The 12925-nt window shown below is 46.9% G+C and overlaps 1 protein-coding gene across 1 annotated transcript in view; it reads right to left on the minus strand.

Moving 5' to 3' along the window:
* The window catches only part of OXCT1 (3-oxoacid CoA-transferase 1), a 551535-nt gene that overhangs the window by 488370 nt on the left and 50240 nt on the right, over positions 1-12925 (minus strand). Inside the window, exon 3 of the mRNA XM_078675010.1 lies at positions 10018-10108. Within this exon, the coding sequence (XP_078531136.1) occupies positions 10018-10108 (91 nt within the window). The remainder of the gene's footprint in view (positions 1-10017; positions 10109-12925) is intronic.

A 12925-nucleotide genomic window follows, 5' to 3' on the forward strand; every position in this document is an offset into this window, starting at 1 on the left:
CCCCAAGGTGTATCCCTAATAATTTTTCCCACCGCAACTTCCTACATGTATCTGTCCGGTCCCCTCCCACCAGAGTTGCAGGCTTTACCTTCCTCCCTCTGGGCATCATCAGACACTGATGTAGGGTGTCTCAACATACCCCCTCATGTGGTACGCATCCAGCCAGGTGCACTTCTCCCCCGCATCCGGCAGTATCGGAAGGAGAAATGGCCCTTTTGACAATAATATCTGAATTAATGGAAAAGGGCGTAGTGGAGGAGACACGTGGCAATATCTATAACAGTCCCATTATTCCTGTTCTTAAAAAGACCAATGGAAATGCTCTCTCCCCTAAAATATACCGATTTGTGATTGACCTGACAGCCCTTAACAAAATAACAATCTCCCAATATCCTGTTGTCCTCGACATTACAACCCTCTTAACGATGGTTCCTTCTGACGCCACACACTTCTCTGTCATAGACCTGAAGAATGCTTTTTTTAGCATTCCTATACACCCTGACATTTTTTTAGTTTCTCCCTTGGTGGGTGGAGCTTTAGATTCTGCCGCGCCCCTCAAGGTTTCACCAAGAGCCCCAGTATCTATAGTCAAGCCCTAAAAAGTCAACTAGATTCCTTGGAACTCCCTGATAATTCCACACTATTACAATATGTAGATGACCTCCTCATTGATGCAAATAATGCACCAAAATGAAGCTACTCTGTCCGTTATGCCACCTTGCCCTCTATAACCACAAAGCTTCGTTTGAAAAAGCTTCAGTTTTGTCAAGAGAAGGTGACCTACTTAGGTCATCTCCTCCCGAAGGAGGGAAGGTAGCTCACCGCTGATCGTGTAGCCGTTATCAATGCTATGACGGCCACACAAACACAAAAGCAGGTGCGAGCCTTCATAGGCCTAACCTCATACTGTAGACATTGGATTTCCAATTTTTCAGTCATGGTCAAACCTCTTCTTGCCCTCACCACTAAAGACATATCAGACAGTTCCTTTCCATGGACTACAGAGCATGTGCAGGCCTTCCAAGATTTGAAGAAGGCCCTGTGTACTGCTCCAGTCCTCGGTACTCCTGACTATAGCAAACAATTATTTCTTTTTGGACATGAGACAGACGGCTGTGCATACGCTGTCCTGACCCAGATGTTTGGAGGTCACCAACGGCCATGTGCCTAATTTTCAGCCACCTTAGAACCTGTTGCAAGGGCTCTCCCAGGATGTCTACGGGCAACAGCTGCGGCCGCCCTCATGGTCCGTCAGAGTGCGGGAATCGTCATGAACTCCCCCCTGACTTTTGGTCCCACATTAATAACACCAAGACACAGTACCTTACTAGCGCACGACTTACAGCATATGAACTGACACTCTTTGCCAGCCGCATTAACATCAAAAGATGCACTGCACTAAACCCCGCCACATTACTCCCACTGGATACTCAGGATGCCCGCTTAGACCCACATGACTGTATATTGAGGACAGAGGAGGAGACAAAGGGACGGGTTGACTTACAGGATACCCCGATAGTAGAACCAGAAGGTACACTGTATGTAGACGGATCATGTCTCAGAGGGTCAGATGGTAACACCTCAGCCGCCTACGCCACCACGACATTGGGGCAAGTAGTAGAAACAGCTCAGTTTCCGCAGTGTTCTAGTCAGGCAGCAGAATTAGTGGCCCTCACTAGAGCCTATGAGTTAAGCAAGGGAATAACAGTAAATATCTATACTGACAGTCAGTATGCCTTCGGGGTGGCCCACAACTTCGGGAGGTTGTGGAAAGAAAGGAATGTCCTTACTTCCCGTGGGACCAAGATTCAACATGGCCACCTAATTCACCGATTGTTAGACTCCCTGACACTCCCCAGAAAGGTGGCCATTATAAAATGTAAGGCCCATAAGAAAGTGACAGATGATGCTGGGAAAGGCAATGCTCTGGCTGACCAGACGGCCAGACAAACAGCTCTTAGGAAAAGGGAAGGAATGTATGTAGGAGGTCCTGCTATGTGGGTGGCAGACGAGGGCATGGTTGAAAACACAGTACAGAGTGTGATTGATATTCAGTCTCATACTACTCCTGAGGAACTAAGGGTGTGGAAGGAGCAATTTGCAAAGTAGGGAATTGATGGTTGCTGGGTCCGTACGACTACGGAAAGACAATGGATGTTACCTGACAGTCATGTGCTAGCAGTAGTTACGATGGCCCATGGTCCTGCCCACATTAGTGCAAAAGGGATTTGTAAACTGTTGGAACCTACATGGTACAACTTTAAGATACCAGCATAGGCTGAAAAGCTGGTTAAAACATGCATGATTTGTCTAATAACCTAGGAAAAGGCACAGTTACTCCTACGGGAGGATTCTCTCCTCCTACCTTCCCTTTTGAAGTCCTCCAAATGGATTACGTCCAGATGGACAGGTGTAACAATTTAAAATATGTCCTGGTGGTGGTCTGTACCTTCAGCCGATGGGTGGAAGCCTACCCCGTCAAAGACTGCACCGCTATCACTACAGCGAAAGTGCTCTTAAAAGAGTACCTCCCATGATTCGGTTTGCCCCGCTTGGTCTGGAGTAACAACGGGACACACTTTACGGCTCAAATTATGGAATATGTCTGTACAGCATTGGGTATAAAACAAAAATTTCATGCAGCTAATCACCCTCAGTCAGCAGGTCTAGTGGAGGTATACAATGGCATCCTAAAAACCAAAATGGCCAAAATAGTAGCCGAGACAGGTGTCACTTGGGTTGATGCTCTGCCCTTGGACCTACTGTCCACAAGAACAACGGCCCACACCAGGATAGAGTTATCTCCCCACGAAATTGTGTTCGGGAGGCCTGCCAATATCTGGGGTGTCCCACGGCCTAAGAAACTGTCTGACGTTGAATACCCAGGATTAACTGATTATCTGTACAGTCTAACTAATACCTTTCGTACTCTTTATCACCAGGTACACGAGGCCATACTTGACAAAAGCGAGGGCCTCAGGATACGTTATCCAACCTGGTGACTGGGTCCTGATCCGGAACTTTCAATGGACTAAGAGCCTCGAGCCCCGCTGGACACAGGCCCGTCAGGTGTTACTGGCCCCCACGCACCGCTGTAAAAGTAGAGGGTCGGAAGAATTGGGTGCATTCATCGCACTGCAGGCGTGTGCCTCTGCCCCTTCCCTATGATCAGTGGGTGAGGGAAGGACTAGGAGACTCAAACAGAAACAGTCCCGACGTTTGTCCCGTTCAGCGAAGCCAGACTGCATTCTACATCTACTGGAGCAGAGAGTGACAGCATACTGAAAGGAACGGTGGAACCCTCCCTTAACTCTGCTTAACACCAAGAACAATTGTTTCCCGACCATACTGTTCCTACTTCCGACTGATATAACTTGCGCCCCCGAGGGAAGGCTTGCCCTTGACTTTGCCAAGTGCCGTTAGGCTGTAGGGCTGTGATCTTCCCAGATGAGAGTAGTGCTGGTGTATCAGACTAAGGTATGCCATAGGGCTCTTTGGCACCTGCGCCCATTGAAGCAACCACCAATCACAGATAGCTACTAGAGGTCCCTGGCTTAGCACAATGGCAGCCGTCCAAACGCCCGAATCCAGAAACCAGATGTCAGTCTCCGACATAGTAAATGCTTCATGGCCACCGGGGTGACGCTGTTGGTCTCCCTCATCCTGTCTATCCTTGGTTGGCTGTTACTAATCTACCATCCTGTTACCTCACCAACTCCTACACAGACTCCTGCAGAGCACCAATATTACACGCTACCAGCTCACGAATTACCCCGCCGTGCAGAATTCTTCAACAACACCTTCATCCAAATGTTGCATCATCACCAGATGATCATGAACACTTCCAACTGCTGGGTGTGTGGACTGATGCCGCATTCCATGATACATCCTGTTCCATTCTTTCCTTACCCATTTTCCATCTCTGGGTCTTTTCTTGTCTTGCATGGTGGATGTTGATGCAGGAGGCCTACACTGTCAATGGTACTGCCAATTCTGTCCTTGGGACATTACGTGATGACTTCAGGCAGAACAGATCTGGCAATGTCAATGCTCCTTTTTGTCCGACCAGCTCTTCACATTGCTACTACCACCAGATGAACTCGGTGAGATGGAAGTATTCAACTCAACCACTCAACGAACATTTTCTAGATTCCGCACTAGAAGGATACTGCCTGATGAACGAAACACTCTGAATGTCATAAATGGGCAAAGCCGTGTCTGCATCCATGGCCTAGGGACTAAGAAAGTTGGTACCTGTACGTGTGATATCACTAAAGCCTTAAAATCTACATCTCCTCCGAAGCTGGTGGCATCCCCCAACACCTATTTTATCTGTGGCATAACCGCCTACACTTGGCTCCCCGGTAACTGGTCTGTTACCTGCTATCTGGCCTTCCTCCTTCCATCAATGTATTCCACCCATGGAGACTACCACCCATCAATGAAGGGAGCCCTGCGCCTCTCACGTAGGGCCGTCATATCAGCCGAGGATACAGCGGGCCAGGAAGCCGGGGACTTCTTTAAAGGTTTCCTTCCATTCTGGGGCCCCATGGCAAACAGTCAAGCTGTACGAGGACTGACCACGGTCCTTGAGGCCACCATCACAGTAACAGCTGTTGCCCTCTCCAACATCACTGCAGAGCTACAGGCGGATCGCCTTATAACGCTCCAAAACAGCATGGTCCTCAACGTCATCCTTGCTGATCGTGGTGGCGCGTGTAAATTGATCGGCTCCAGCTACTGTGTGTACATCCCAGACAACGCCCCTACAGTGTACGATGCCATCCAACATCTGCATCGCCTTTCTTCTGAAATTCATCTGGATGAAGGCAACTGGTCCCTCACAGGCTGGATCTGGGGTCTTCTTTCCCAGTGGGGTTGGAGGGTCCTCATCTTCCTTGCCTTGGGAGTAGCTGTCCTGGTCTCCTGCTGTTTGTGCTTTCAGTGCCTGCCAGTGCTCTGTACAATGTGTGTCCAGACCATCAAGCCTCCGCCATCTAACATTCACAACACAAATATGATGATGATGCTCCAACAAGTAACAGATGGTCTTATGAACATTGACATTTCTTAAAGTATTTGCCACTCAATGGCAAAAGGAGGGACTGAGGAAAAGTGTTTTTCTGATCGGCATCATTTGTACCGAGACTCCATTGTTTTTTCATTGCCATCTCGTGTCAAACACTTCCACACGACCCACCTGGTCGTTTCTGCTGATGCCGGAGGAAAATCTAAACTGACACGACAGAGACCATCTTGCAGCCTGCATTTCAGCCCAGGAACTGTCGCACACCCAACCCCCTGTTCTTTGCAGTTCAACAGAAAGCCATGAGACACCCACGCCCTGTGTAAACAAGCTTGTTTTCCATCTCCTGCTCCCAGCCTGGTAAACATCCTTGACACCGTGATCAGGTTATCTGAACAATGGTCTGACAGTTGGGCCCTGATCGGGGTGATTAAACAATTACTTGAAAGACCGGCTTTGATCAAGCCGAGTGAACAATGATCTGTGTACCAAGCCTTGACCAGGTCACCAACTACAAACATCGTCTGGATCTGGTTATCAACTGCAAACACTGCCCTGATTGAACAATGGACTAACAACCAAAAGACTGGGATGAACAATGTATAAAAGGCTTGTAAGCTACAGAGTGAAGTAGCAGCCTCCTCTGTCTTGTCTCTGACTAGCTTGGGACTCTGTTCCATAGCCCGGGCTATTGAAATAAATCTGGGTTCGTCCTGCAAACGAAGGCTCCTGTGTCTCCTTTTACGAAGTATGGAAGGTATGGAAGACTTGGGCGGTCCCACCGCCGCGGAGACCCAGTAAGTGGGTTATCCCGGTTCTTCAGATCCCCAATAGTGCTCAGCCCCCTCTCATCCCAGTCACTCAGCTCCCGCCAGGGGCCCCCATGAGGGAGTGCCTCACACATAGAGAGCAGTATATCAGGGGCATACGGTACTTTCATACCTGCCCTCTTGAGACTCCGTCTCCAATATTGCCTTGCCGTCTTAAGGTCCTCCTGGAGAGCACCAATTAGAATAGGGAGGTCCAACAAAATTTGAGAGAGCAGCTGCAGGTCCGGGGCTCCCCCTCTTTCCTCTTCCGGGCCACGCAGCCACAGCGCCACTTTTTCCATCAGCCACTGCAACTGCACAGCTAAGTAATAAGTTTCGAAATCAGGTACCGCCCATCCACCCTCCGATCTTGGATGCATCAGTACCGTCAGGGCAACCCGCCGTCTCCCTGTGCCCCATAAAAACCCTGTGATCATGGCCATGAGCTGCTTAAAAATCTGCGCCGGAATCCAAATCGGCAAGGTTCCGAAATAGTATAACAGCCGGGGAAGTGCCACCATTTTGAGTAAAAGTGGGCTAAAGAACGGTGATGGATAAAACCCAGATCTTTTGACTGGGTGCGAGTGTTTGATTGGTTCAGATGCTCTGTCCATCACCAACCCTTTTGTACTGCTTTGGCCGCCATAAGTGTGGCAGGGTATGCTCAGACGTGAGTCCCTTGCTCACTTTGCCACTGGATTCAAGCAAGCCGGGCTGAAGAAGGCTGTTATGCCAGAAACCGGTCCTCGGAAGCTTGTTTCCGGTCCAGGGAAGGCATGGCTTGGCAGTTCGGGCTGGACTGTTCCCATGAGGCACAGGGTCAGACTGATTTGCATATAGCCATGTCTGAACTGGGGTGGCAGAGTGGGCTAAAGAACGGTGATGGATTAAACCCAGATCTTTTGACTGGGTGTGAGTGTTTGATTGGTTCAGATGCTCCGTCCATCACCACCCCCTTTTGTACTGCTTTGGCCGCCATAAGTGTGGCAGGATATGCTCAGACGTGAGTCCCTTGCTCACTTTGCCACTGGATTCAAGCAAGCCAGGCTGAAGAAGGCTGTAATGCCAGAAACCGGTCCTCGGAAGCTTGTTTCCGGTCCAGGGAAGGCATGGCTTGGCAGTTCGGGCTGGACTGTTCCCATGAGGCACAGGGTCAGACTGATTTGCATATGGCCATGTCTGAACTGGGGTGGCAGAGTGGGCTAAAGAACGGTGATGGATTAAACCCAGATCTTTTGACTGGGTGTGAGGGTTTGATTGGTTCAGATGCTCCGTCCATCACCACCCCCTTTTGTACTACCATTTTGAGTAAGGCCACACGCCCAGCAATCGACAATGGAAGTGATCCTCAAATTTCAAAACTGCTCGCCAGTCATCTTACCGCTCTAACGATGTTGCCCTCCAATATATCCGGCCTGGTATGTACCCCAATGTGTGGGAGGCACCTACATTCCCATTGCACTCTCGCCATATCCTGCAAGCCGTTCCTATTCCCATCTGTGGGGAACAAGCATGATTTAGTCCAGTTAACCCTAAGGCCAGACATCTCTCCTAACTCATATAGTAAAGCCTTCGCTCCCAGCAACTCCTTCTCTGTGTCTCCTAGGAACATGAGCAGGACGTCCGTGTACAGGGCCATATGTGAGCTTGACCCTGCACCTGCAGGCCTCGGTAATGCCTTCCTGTCCTAGCCTTCGCCACCAATGGTTCCATGGCCAATGCAAACAGAAAGAGGGATAGCGGGCATCCCTGTCTCGTGCCCCAGGTCCCCGCGCAAGCTTCAGATATCACCCCACCCGTCCTGACTCGCGCTGTACAGGACTTCTAAAGTAGAGCCGTCCATGCTATAAAGTTGTCTCCCAGCCCAAATCAGGCCATGACATGAAACAGGTAGGGCCATTCCAAACTGTCAAATGCCTTTTCTATATCAACGGCAAATATCCCAGCAGTGTCCTTGGGGTAGGAGTCCACTTCGAGTATCTGCAGCAATCGCCAAACGTTTCAGGCCGTATACAGAGTAGGAATGAACCCAGACAGATCTCGATGGATTATGGTTGACATGTGGGGCAATAGACGGGTGGCTAGGATACGACTCAATATCTTATTGTCCGTGTTGTGCACCATAGTGGACGGTGCCCCGATCTGGCCCATGCCGATTTACCAGGTTTCAGGAGCGGAATGATAACCGCCTCTCTTGTGGATAAAGGGAGATGGCCCAGGTGTCTCGCCCTGTTATACAAAGCTACTAGGCACAGTGCCAACTGCTCAGAGTAAGTAGAGTAAAACTCGATCGGAAGGCCATCAGTTCCCAACGTTTTATTCCTTGCCATGTTTCATAGCCGCCCGCACTTCTCTCAATTCAAAATCCCCTCCTAGTGCCTCCGCCTGAACGTCATCCAGTTGGGGGAGCTGAAGCTTAAGTGTATACCCGCCTAGGTCATTCCCTGTTCTGTCTTGCTCCTGTATAACTCCTTAGAGAAGTTATAAAACAGCCAGTTTATACCTTCCTGAGTGAAGCAAGCGTCCCCCAGGGTGTCTTGGATCTCCAATATCGGCAAGCCCCTACGCGATGAGTTGGCCAGCAAGGCCAACAAGGCGCCTGCTTTATCTCCCTCAACATGAGTGCATGTGATATAGGCCTTGTGATAAAAACATCTTAAACGCTCTACTCGTCCTGCCACAGCTTCTCTCATCTCCTCCAGGTCTTTCAGGGTGATCTTTCTCGATATCTCACAAGCGTTTTTTGGCTTCTCCTACCTCTTTTAATAGTACCCTTTGCACTCCCACCAATTCAGCTGTGCAGTGCCCTGAATCACCGTCTTAAACATTTTATCAATATAGAACATTTTTACAAAAGTGAGAAAATTATACAATTCTAAAATAAGCACCTCCATTAAACGTGGGTGCTAGAACTCGTTTCTTGGCTCGATTCAGAGGGTAAAGTATTCCAGTTTTCTGTATGGTAGCATATATTTGAGCCAATGCTGCAAAATATTTAATGATATTTTTCAAAAGAGCATCATACCACACTTCTGCCATTTGTTAGTGCAGTAAATAATAGGGGCTACTATTATCCAGGTCAATTGTACTCATTTTGCTCAATAGTGGGAAGCCATTGATAACTCTTTGATTAGCGTCTAACCTGAGGCAGATGGGAAGGAGGATTGTCCTGGATCGTGGTTTTTACTGCATCCCAATTTCAACGCTAGCAGACATGAAAAAGCTTTCAGAGTGGGCTCATTAATTGTTAACTTTGGCTTTGATCTTTTTCCACATCAAAGCCATATTTTTTGTTAAGGTCCGAAATAGGTTTCCTGTTCCTCTCCCTACAAATCTGCAGCCCTGGTGAGGGCAACTCATGTTTGGTTATCCTTTTAAGGTAATTCAGATGGTGTGGCTGAATAATCACTGTGTCACCTTTCTGTGATTGCAATGTAGTATTTCTTAAGGCCAAAGAAGATGCTCTTTCCTAAGTTTCCTTACATCTGATATTGCAAAGTATCTTGCAGATTTTAATGCATGTGTTTGAGGCAGGCAGGCTTTGGTTATCTGGATGTTACTAAGAACTATTAACACCAAACCTCTCAAATACCATAATCCATGACCTCTTCTTGATTTTTTTTAACCTGAAATGTATATTTGTTAGTGCTTCAACAAATTCATCTGAATTGCAAACTTTCTTTCGATTTAAGAGAGGACCATTTATCCACTGCAGTTGCCCTGTCTGTGTAGAATTATCTTTTATCGCTTGGTTTTGATTGTTTCAACTCAGTTACGCATCATCTAGCGGTATTTCAGAATGCTTTGGTTCATCTTAACAGTCCCTTGAACATCACCCTAATATTTTTCAAACTACTAATTTTCATATATTGTGATCAGCTTATAAATCTGTGAATAACTGCAAGCAGCTCTCATTTGAGATGAGATTCTCTTGTTGGTCTTCAGAGCTAAATTAGGACTATATTTCTTTTGCTGTTTGTTTCTGACTTCTCTGCGTGGTAAGAGTACATATCCCTGGATCACCTGTGTGCATGGAAGCCAAGCATTTAATGGTTGGTTGTCTCAACAAGCGTGAATGCATTATTCATGGGAGATTTTGGGTCTGCTGCAAGAGGAACATCACCTCTGTCAACTTTTGCCTAAGAAAAACCATGTTAACCATGCGTAAATGTGACAACTCACCCAGCATTGTTACTGACTGCAGTGATTCCTTTCACACCAGTTTTTAATAATGCTGCTATCAAGTTCTCCGGAATGCCGCACAACCCAAAGCCTAAGGGGAAACACAAGGACATTAAAAAGAGAGTTATTACTTTATTGCAACAAAACTAATTTCTAATGTAATGTGTCTGTCAGCAGCGTATATAGTTCACACATTCTGTCTTCACATATTTTCTCTGCTTGTCTTACTATAAAAAGATACTGCCGGTCAGTGAATGCCTCATGTATACATGATGTTCTCTCAGGATACGTGCATGTCCCGCAAATTAGTGTACAAAAGAATTGTGTGATGTAGTCATTGTTGCACGACAACGGAGTCCTTGTGGAAAAGTTAAATTAATAGAGGGTGGCAGATGTAAAAAAAGAGACTTTGAGCCAAAACCTTAGAAATAAGGTGGGCATGTTTTATATTACCCGGGTTCAGAGCCACTTTCTTCCTAGGAATGACTACCATGAAACAATCAAACAAGCATTTGCACTGCAATAGGTCTTGCATTTGCGAGAGATTAAGCTATTTACGTTGTAAATGACAATGTCTTTTAACTCTTTCGGTGCTCATGATGAGTTCAGCTCGTCATGAGGCACAGTGGTGCTGTGCTCATGACGAGCTGAGCTAGTTATAACCGCCGTGGAACGCCCACACAGGGATAATTCCCCTGCTGTGCTAGGCGTTCCATTAAACGGGTGTGGTCATGACGAGCACAGCTCGTCATGAGCACAGCGCCACCGTGCAGCGCGACGAGCCGAGCTCGTCACAAGCACAGCGGCGCTGCATGTGGCCCCCCTCCCCCTGCGCCACGGAGGAATTAACCCTGTGGCGAAAGTGTTAATTATCGGTTTAGAAAACTAACATAAATAAAAGGCTTTGTCATTTACAATGCCAATAGCTTAAACTCTCGACCTGACTCTGTTGTCTTTGTTATTCACTGTGCATATAGTGCACAATCGGCTATTAGCATGGCACCACAGCGCTTTTCATGGTCTGAGATAACTTGCAAATGGGCCAGAGATACTCCTAGTAGGCTCAATAGGTTTGTGGAAATGGGCTGTCAGTAGGGTAAAGTATATGTCTCTTTTAGGGGAATGTGGCAGACTTCGGCCCCTAATAGAAACTGCCCAGCCATCCATTGTTGTAGTGTTACTGCACAGCAGTATTCCTGGATCTTGTAATACTGCATGGAATTCTCAGCACAAAACTGCTAAAAGCATGGCTTGCAATATGGGTTTACATGTAGAAATCGGTGCAGTAACATGGATTTTGTAATGTTAGTCCAAACGTACATGACCGCATGACGTATTACCTCAGTTTTCTATTATAGCACTGCGTTGGCGTTTACAAGAAAGACAATAAAAGTTAGAGTGGAAGAGAGATGAAGGGAGGACAACAATGGAGATGCAGGATCACAGATGAGACCGTATGAAAGCTTAGCTTCAATGTACAATGCAAAAAATAGTTTTGCTGCATAACTTAAACTAAGTAATCAAGTGAACTCTCCGTATTGAAAATCCTGATGAACTATACATTTGTGGATGGCCAAGGTGGAGGAAAGAGTGAACAGGCAACTGAGCTACTGGGCTTGAAGCAAGGAGTTCCCAGCTTCTTGTTGACAGTCAGTTTGACCCTGAGCAAATTACTTAACCTATTTATGTTAGGTTTAATCAAACATGCAAAGTATTTTGCAATTTCAGGGATGAAGAGCTCTAGCCTATGGTTAAGTCCTTATGCTGTTAGTCGTCCTCAACAATAGAGATAGCTCTGTTATCTGATACCTTAGCCTTTCAGATAGTTCTGCTGTCTGAAGGCTGTGCTTTTAAGTTTGGTGTCAACTGAGAGTAGTGCGGCTATCTGAGACTTGGCCCAGTAAGTGTACCTGGCCCCTGTCAGATATGCTGCCTATTTCCAAAGCCTGGATGTTCGGGTTTACCTAAAGGATAGCTCGGTCTAAAGCAAACACATGTAAAATGTGTGTAACTTGTGAGACAGCGCTGCTGTCTAAAGCCAAATTATGTGTCTTGCTGGAGCCTGCAGTATGGGCCTTTGTGAAACCTGAGCTAAAACTCACCTCTCTAAAACCCAATGGCTGTACCAACAAGGCGTCCATATGGTACCATATCATCCAAGACACGATATCACAGCCGGGCTTTTTCCTCTACAAATCAGGGTATTTTACCCTTTATAATCAAATGAATGTAATTGAAGCAAACGAGACTACAGAACCGAGAATGCAATTGATGGCTAAGTAACAGCCCGGAACTGGAACAAGGCGCCTCGAATGAGCTGGAGGGGTGTAGTGACCTCTTGTAAAACCAGTGCTTAATTTGAGCAGGTACTTTACGGTGCTCGGCACCTGCACTTAATTGCCGGCACCGGCACTTGGAAGAGCTGCTTATTTGAAGAGGAGTAGGAAAACAGTTATTTAATAATTCAATACATGTTTAAAACAACTAATACAAAACCCAAATCATTTTTAAAGCTTGGGGGCTTTGAACAGTCAGAAATCTCACCCTTGTGGCAGTGTGATGGTTAATAGTTGTGTAAGTTCGGTTATTGGCAGCGCTGGCACTGGCAATGTGAGGTGTAAACTACGGTGGCCTCATCAAGAAGGCCCCAGCACTTATTTGTTTACAAATTAAGCACAGTGTAAAACCTAGCTAACTTGAGAGATAGCTGTTCTGTCTAAATAATGTCTGTAAGAGAGTTGTCATCTGATTAGAAAGCTCTCCATTGTGATGCCAGGTAACTCAGCTGTGTGTCTTCTGGGATAGATCATGTGTTCAAAGCTTGCAGGTTGTGTAACGAGTGGATTATGGGTGACTCGTGTTGCCTGCAGGTTTGTCTCACCATATGCTGTTTGTTAGTGCAGGTTTA

The sequence above is a fragment of the Lissotriton helveticus genome, chromosome 2_1 (genome assembly GCF_964261635.1).
Source record: "Lissotriton helveticus chromosome 2_1, aLisHel1.1, whole genome shotgun sequence".
In the NCBI taxonomy this organism is placed as follows: domain Eukaryota; kingdom Metazoa; phylum Chordata; class Amphibia; order Caudata; family Salamandridae; genus Lissotriton; species Lissotriton helveticus.